Genomic DNA, 7,839 nt, shown 5'->3' on the forward strand with positions numbered 1-7,839 from the left:
ACCCTTCGACGCCGTATTCGCGATACAATCGTTCTCGCAAAGGTCCATCGAGATAACAACTTTGATCATGGATTGGATCGTGATGCGGTTCCAAACGAGCTCCACGCTCCAAAGCAACAGCGTTCAACAGATCTCTGATTTTATCAGCATCTCGAGCCGCATAAATATGCCACAACGCACCCGGTGCTTCTCCCCGTTCGCGAACACGTCGGCGTGTCAAGACGTCACAGCCGGCTTCGTCTATTGCTCGTAATGCTTCTGTAACGTGTATTCGCATTGTTAAAAAAAGTTTTCAAAATGAAAATTTTAGAAACATCAGGAAAAAAAAAACATATATCTTATAAATACCTTTGACGTGCTCGTCGTTATCGGCGTCTTTTGGGATACCCACATAAACCATAACATTAACTGCATCAGAAATATCTAAATGGAGATTAGTGGTGCCTTTGTTTGGATGAAGAGCCGATCCATAAGCATTGTACATTTTGGGCCCTAAATCCGGTCTTACGAAACAGTCGGGTAAACGACTGGCCAAGTTCAGTCTTCCGTTTCGATGTGTATACTCCGACAACGGCAAAACTTTCATCAAATCCGCGAATCTCGATGGTAACAATTCCGCAAAATCTTCACCGGGAGGCCAATCCTTTAATTTTAACAACATCGGATTTCCTCTCTCGTCTTTCAATCTTTTCGAGAAATGTTCAAATCCTTCCCAGAATTTACGCATCGGTTGATTTGGTACGAGATTTCCAGTCATGCAATTTATCAAATCGTTCTTCTCGTCGCCAAAATCTCTGGCGAATGAGTCTGGATGCCAGAGGCTCATGTCCAATAACTTTGCAACATCTGACACGATAACCGGTTGTCCACGTTTCCATTGATCTTGAAATATTCTGTAATTGTTAGGATTGTTCGGATCGTTTAACCTGAGCAATTTTCCATCACAGAGCCAAGAATGTGGTACGTCTGGGTAAAGACTCTTGCTTTCGGTAAGTGTCATGATCCGGATGGGCAACGGTTCCCTTCCCTTCTGCGTCCATTTGTATCTTCTGACGAAATGCTTAAGCTCTCTCGGCTTCTCATCGTCCAGCTCATCTTCCCTCTCCTTTTTCACACTGTGCTCTATCACGCTAGATATGACTTCGTCCAACGTGTCCATCTTCGACTTTTTCCCAGACTTTGCGACGTTGTTCTGCGCATTGTTTCCGGAGGTAACGTTAACGTTACCTGAATTGTTCGTGGGTGAATTTGATCTAGAGCCACTACCATTTGATTTATGGGACGGTCGGATAAGCAATTCTCTCAGGGTCGAATAATTACCATCCCGATCTTCGTCGGAATCTGAACTAGAAGTGCTTTCGTTTTTATCCTGATTCTGTAAAGCTACATCTGCCAGCCAGTTTAACGGAGAATTTTTATCTTCACCATTCGTTTTACTCTCCGACGATCCATTCGATTCGTTTACTTTTTTCTCTTCCTTAATTTCCTGCTTAACGTTGCCATTCAAAACGGGTACCGAGTCGCCTTTTATCATGTTTCGCAAATACTCGTTGGCAGGAGTTTGAACGACCAGTGAACAACCACAATGTTGGGGTATTCCCCATTCTGCACGGCATTCGTGCAATCGTTGACCAAGACGTATCAGGCTGTCACCAGCAATAATTTGTGTGAGCATGAGTCGCTCGGGTTCGTGCACTTGTCTATTTGTACATAAAAGCCATGAAAAATCGTCTCTATCCTTTCCGCTTTCTCCCCATATCTTGATCGTCCCGTTCTTGCGTCCCTATAATATTTATGTTTTGTTAAATATTATCTGTGAATAAAGCTACAAATTTTTATATTCAAAATGATTATGATAGTTTTATCAGTGTTAAAAAGCTCGATATTTTATGGATATATATATATATCACGTGAAGTGATCAAAGAATTATTTATCATCATGTATATGTTAATTATATTATAAATGAGTAAATTTATGAAGAAAATAAGAAATATTCTTACTTTATAACAATCGATGCACACGACGAAGCCACATTTTCCGCAAGCCCAATGGTAATTGAACAAGGTCGTTTCACAGACGTCGCACATCTCTCGGACACCTTGGACCACTCTCTTCCAAGCGACTGTTCCGTCTACAAGTCCCGAACTTGCTGTCAAGGTGAAGAAACAATCGATACGCAAAGCGTTAAATCATGCGAACAAAGAAAATTAACCAAAGCAAGTTCGTTTAATTACATGCTTGTAATATAAATTTCAAAATAAATATTAATATTAAACGAAATTTTAAAATACACAGAAGCAAGAGAAACGATATACGATATAGATTACATGCTATAATATTGATTTATATTTATTCTTTTCACTTTCTTCTTTTTTTGAACTTATTTTCGTTAAAATAAATTGTACATAAATTTTATAATGTATAACGCATAACTCGTTTACACATCGATATGGAAAACATGCGTGAAAATAATATAAACATAGATCTAAACAATTTTTATTTTATTACTTTAACATAATTCAATTATCTCCTTTCCAATTCCAAATAAAATTTACCTTCTGCCATGTGTTGTTGAAGAGCGTCCTTTTCTTGATGCAAAAGATCACAAAATTGATCTCCAACTTGACGAAGTAATCTGTGAGCCATTTCCAAATCTAGATCTTCTTTGTCTCCCTTCTCTTTGTCGTTCTTGTCAGGCTTTTCGTCCTTCTTGCTATCCGAACTTTCTTTTCCTGGTAACCATAACCGAAGATCTACCTATAACATGAGAACGAAATGGTTGTTCGTTTTATTGTTGTAACAAGAATTGAAAGGTAATACGAAATCTTAAAATATTTACCTCAGATGCATCTTTGTGAGGATCGCTAAATCCTGCTATCGCCAATTGTCCGTTTTTCGTGTACCGTAATCTACGGAATGCATAAAATCTGCAGAAAATATTTTGAGGAAGATTTTTGGAGCGCTGGTGCGGTGTCCATCTGCACTCACGACATTTAGCCAACTTTGGAGCTACTTCGAAACAAGCGCCGTCTTGCAGCCAACTATCACCAGTTTTTTTCAATTGCGATATCGGTGGTCTACGAAAGGGATCACCTCTACCACCACTTCCACCTGGCCCACTGTTACCACCGCTCGCACTATCGTCTCTACGTTCTTTCTTTTGACGAGGTTGCTGATCTTCTCCACCTAGTTCATTACCTTTCGTAGTCTTTGGTCTTCTACCTCGTTTCCTGGGTTCCTTATTATTTCCTATCGAACAAACAATTTGATATTTTTAAAAATCGATGTAAAAGAAATTTATTTAAAACCAATTATACGTTAGTAACATAACTCAGTGTTAAAAAGCTCGTTATATTATTGATATTTCATAGATATACATGTCAATCTTTAAATTTTCATCATCTTTCTTTTTTCGTTCTTTTTTACATTTTTAATAATTACGTGAAATTACACGAAAGGAGAAAACTTATTATTTTACATCGAAACAGGGTAAGTGTGCGAAACGGGATTTATTTAAGAGCTTAGCGAACCTAAAGAGTATCAGGAAGTTTAAAAAGTAAGTGAACATTTATAGAAACATTTTTAGATTAAACAGAAGTACATAACCTTTTAGAGAATATACTCCTGAATTTCTCGGGTTCCCACATAGCTCTATAGTAAGTGTATAATCATGGAACGCGGATCACTTACCCTGCAAGTGAATAGTTAGTTCACCTGATGGGAAGTCCATTTACAAGAAGCTACGTCAACTAACCGTTTCCCGAGGAATTGTTGGAATTGGCCGTGGTATGTCGCACCCTCGATGTAGGTTGAATGGAACCCAACTGTTCACTTGTATCACTGGCAGAACCAGCTTCGCTCTCGTTACTAGATTCACTGCCTACACCAGCTCCACCGCCTTGTTTATCTTCCTTTCGCCTCCGCTGATCTTCCGCGGTCGTTTGCTGCCTCCGTGCTGCGCCCTTCTTTCGTTTTACCTACCACAGGGCACAGATTATTAAGTAGTCAGGAAGTTCATGCTCTTGTCGAAACTACTGCCAAAAACTACAAACTAATATACACACGCGTGCGTGAACGCACACAAATCCTCGATATTTAAATATTCGTTCGCGGTATGGATTCCTAAATACAAGCAAATCAATTCTACGTCGAATATGTTACATGCAATAATTCGAACGATTTCACATTAATAAAAAGAACCAAAAAAGAAAGAAAAAATTAACGATTGCATTCTTTTTTTTTTTCATAAATCGTAAATTCATTTGTTATTCATCGAAGATTGAACAAATTTAAAAGAATCTGAACATCGTTTTTGTATATATAAAAAGTAAGGTTAGATTTTCTTATTTACGAAATGTGTATCAAAATAAACCTTAACGCTTTACCAGTTTTATCCATTGAGAATTATTCATTTCGAATAATCGATAACTGTACGTTAGACACATATATACGTATTAAAGTAGAAGCACTTGTATGAAAATAATATACGAGCGTAAGATAAGTTGCTTTCCTACTTGTGGCTTATGTTACGATAATGTTAAAATGGCGCCGAAAGAAGCGCGATATTCAAATATAGAATGTTTGAATAGTAAACTTGTATAAGTATTAAATATTATTTTTGTATAAATTTTTATTCTACTAATAATAAATAAAATTTTAATCGATTGTTCATTATTCGATTACATTATTATTTATTCATTATTTATTATTCATTATTCGTTATTCATTATTCGTTAATCGTTATTGTTTTGTTTATTTGATTTATATTTAAAGTTTACTAAGAAAACAAATGACGGTTGATGAAATTTATATAAGCTAACACGATATTTAAATTTTATTGTAACTTTTTCTGTAATTATAATATGATAAAACATAATACATTTTTATATATTAATAAAACTAAAAAATTTTTTTTTAAATTTTGTGATTTTTAGATTAGATTTAATTACAAGAAAAAGAAAAATGAAATTTTTATCACAGATCTACTTATGAATGACGAATAATTTGAAGAGCAAAAAAATCGTTAAAATCGTTAAAAATTAAAAATAAATTAAATTTAATTATGTCTAGTTTATATAAATTAAATTTACTTTATCTTGTATTTGTTATTCAAAATTTTTATCTAATAGCTTTTTTTACTGCAAATGTATTATATTATGATTACGTACATGCTTAATTATATAATATTGATAAAATACTGATAAAATTGTTACTCATAATGCAATAATAAATCTACATACAATCAAAAAAAAAAATAAATAAATAAATAAAAAAAAAAACTTTTTCATAACGGTTATCACAATTTTTCAAATACTTATGTTAATTTGATGATAAATTTTTTTAACGGAAGTTATTCAATATTTCAACGATAATAGACTATAACAGCAAAAATTTTTAAAAAACTTCAAAAAAATTTACATTTAATAAAAATGGAAGTTATATTGATTTTCTTAAGAGACTATATATATATACTTTTAACTCGATAGTATTATAGTAGCTGATGAAGAATTCAATGATTTATTATATAATGATTTTCATTTTATAAATCTATAATAATTAATAATAAAAAACAAATTTTCTTATTCATATGTAAATGAAATATAAATACAATTCGTTATGAATAAGTTATCTATTTAAATGTACACAAATTTATTCTAAATTCTATTAATCTTATTTATGATATATACTATAACAGTGTAACAATAATATTGATAATATTATAATAAATTTGAAATTTTTTGCAATTTATTATTGCTGCCAAACTACTGAGTAATTTTTATTCAAAATATTTTTTTATCAAAATAACGCAAACATTTGAAAAATCATGATGATCGTAAACACAATAAAATGTAATTATATTCAGAACACAATCTATTTAGAGAACATGCAAGAGTAATAAAGACGAGAACGATAAGACATATTTTTCAAACGATGGGAACATTCGCAACTAGGAAAAATAAATACGATAGATACGATCCATATAGATACCTTGGGTGGCTTCCTTTTGGGCGGCGACTTCCGTTCCGGGTCGCTGCTAGAAGAATCTTCTTGTAACGTTTTCGTGTCTGTCGCATGCCCGTTCAACGATTCTTTGTTCGCCGATTTACGGCTGCTTTTCGCGGTAACTTTGCTCTTATTGATGCTGTTCACCGCCATGCTACCGATATTGTGAATGGAATTGACGGCGCTGGGCAAACAGGTGGTGGTCGTATTGCCGGAAACGTTCGAGGTGTCGCGTTCTTTGTTGTTCAACGACTGCGACGGTGCTTGGGAGATATTCATAGGTAAAGTGACGCAAGATCCGCTACCTACAACTCCAGTCGTGTCTTCCGTCCCATCCTCGCCCGAATGCCTTTGCAGCCAGGCCTTCTTTAATTTGTGAACCGGATAACTGGTGCTGCTCGGTGGTCTGGGAGCAGGACTGTTCGATTTCTCGCTGTCGACCGTGCTAGGGTTAGCTTTGGCTGGAGTGCCGGGAGCGCTGGGCGCCGGACTTGGCGCCGTAGAGGGCGCTGGACTGGGTATAGGTGCCGGGCTAGGAGCTGCGCTAACGGTTGGATTCAAAGAGCTAACGCTTCCCGTACTAGCTGGTCTCACGGATCCGTCTCCGCTCGCTGTTCGAGGCGTCGGACTGACTGCGGTCACGGTGCGTTCCTGCGTCGTTTGCGTATTGGACTGGGCCAACAGAGCCACCGTGGTATTAACCACGGTCGTGATCGAAGTGGCGGCCGAGGCGATCAACGGGCTCGGCTCACTCGCTCTCGAGAGTACAGGTGGGCCGACGCATTGAAGCGATAACGGCTGCGGTTCCTCTGTCCTGCGTTTCTTGCAAACCTCCAGAGAAACCGGTTGGCCAGAATTCTCGGTCAACGAGGGAGTTGGTGCTTTTCTCTTCGGTGATCCGGATCTCTCGATACCAAGATCGAGCGGTTGCGTTTGGAAGGACGCGTTTAATTGTGGCTGCGCGTGCTGCACNTGCGGTGGATGCCCGTGAGGGCTGGGTAACTGCGTCGTGGTCGTGGACCCGCTACTGCTTCTGTGATGACTTTGAGGTATGCTCTTAGCGGTCTGTAGACCGTCCAAATGGTGTAGATGGTGGGGACTCTGCGTTGGACTCCTGTACTCGTACGGTTTGTGTTGAGGTGGAACGGATTGCACGTTCATATACGGCATAATCTTCGGACTTGACGAGTGTTGCTGAGACGCCGCCACCTTCGGTAGCTCCCGGCCTTCGTTCTTCACTATCACCGAACTCTTGTGATCCGGTAACAACGACGGAGGATTTTGCAGAACCTCCCGCCCGTGATGATCCCTCTCGAGGCCCCCGGCTAGACCACTCTTGCTCGGTAACGACTTGTGCGGCTGCCCTACGTCGCTCTTCACTTTGATGTCGTGCATATACGATGACTGTGGCTGATACGTCGAATAACTGAACAGGCCAACGTTAGGCTCCACCTTCGGCAGAGAGCTGTGCGATGGCCCGACCACAGGCGGTGGTTTCTCGTGAAGACTACTGACGGGAAGCGACGACTTCGAGGTTCTCGAGTGCGCTGGCGGTGGTGGGTAATCGACTTTGCCAGGCACGCTCGAGGGTCGAGACACCTGCGCGAAATAAGATAAAAAAAAAAAAAACGGTCGTCGTTAACATCGAATTATACATCTCAACAAAAAGAAAAAGTGCTAAAACCGAAGAAGAGAGAGGAAAAGATAAAGAAAGGAAACATTTTATCCGCTCTAGTTTTCTCTGCGATTTTACCTGTTGAGTCGGAGGTGCGGTGGCTGCGTAATAGGCGGCTCTTTGTTGAGCAGCTACGTGATCTCTGGCCTCGGCCTGTCTG

The 7,839-nt window shown here is 38.4% G+C and overlaps 1 protein-coding gene across 1 annotated transcript in view; it reads right to left on the reverse strand.

Moving 5' to 3' along the window:
• Window positions 1-7,839, reverse strand: part of LOC102671175 (lysine-specific demethylase 3A) — a 69,423-nt gene that overhangs the window by 2,343 nt on the left and 59,241 nt on the right. Inside the window, exons 4-11 of the mRNA XM_006618303.2 lie at window positions 7,758-7,836; window positions 5,990-7,603; window positions 3,756-3,978; window positions 2,841-3,250; window positions 2,557-2,758; window positions 2,002-2,150; window positions 349-1,783; window positions 3-258 (exon numbers count right to left, since the gene is read on the reverse strand). Of these exons, the coding sequence (XP_006618366.1) occupies window positions 3-258; window positions 349-1,783; window positions 2,002-2,150; window positions 2,557-2,758; window positions 2,841-3,250; window positions 3,756-3,978; window positions 5,990-7,603; window positions 7,758-7,836 (4,368 nt within the window). The remainder of the gene's footprint in view (window positions 1-2; window positions 259-348; window positions 1,784-2,001; window positions 2,151-2,556; window positions 2,759-2,840; window positions 3,251-3,755; window positions 3,979-5,989; window positions 7,604-7,757; window positions 7,837-7,839) is intronic.

Source organism: Apis dorsata, unplaced genomic scaffold (assembly GCF_000469605.1).
Source record: "Apis dorsata unplaced genomic scaffold, Apis dorsata 1.3 scaffold_347, whole genome shotgun sequence".
In the NCBI taxonomy this organism is placed as follows: Eukaryota; Metazoa; Arthropoda; class Insecta; order Hymenoptera; family Apidae; genus Apis; species Apis dorsata.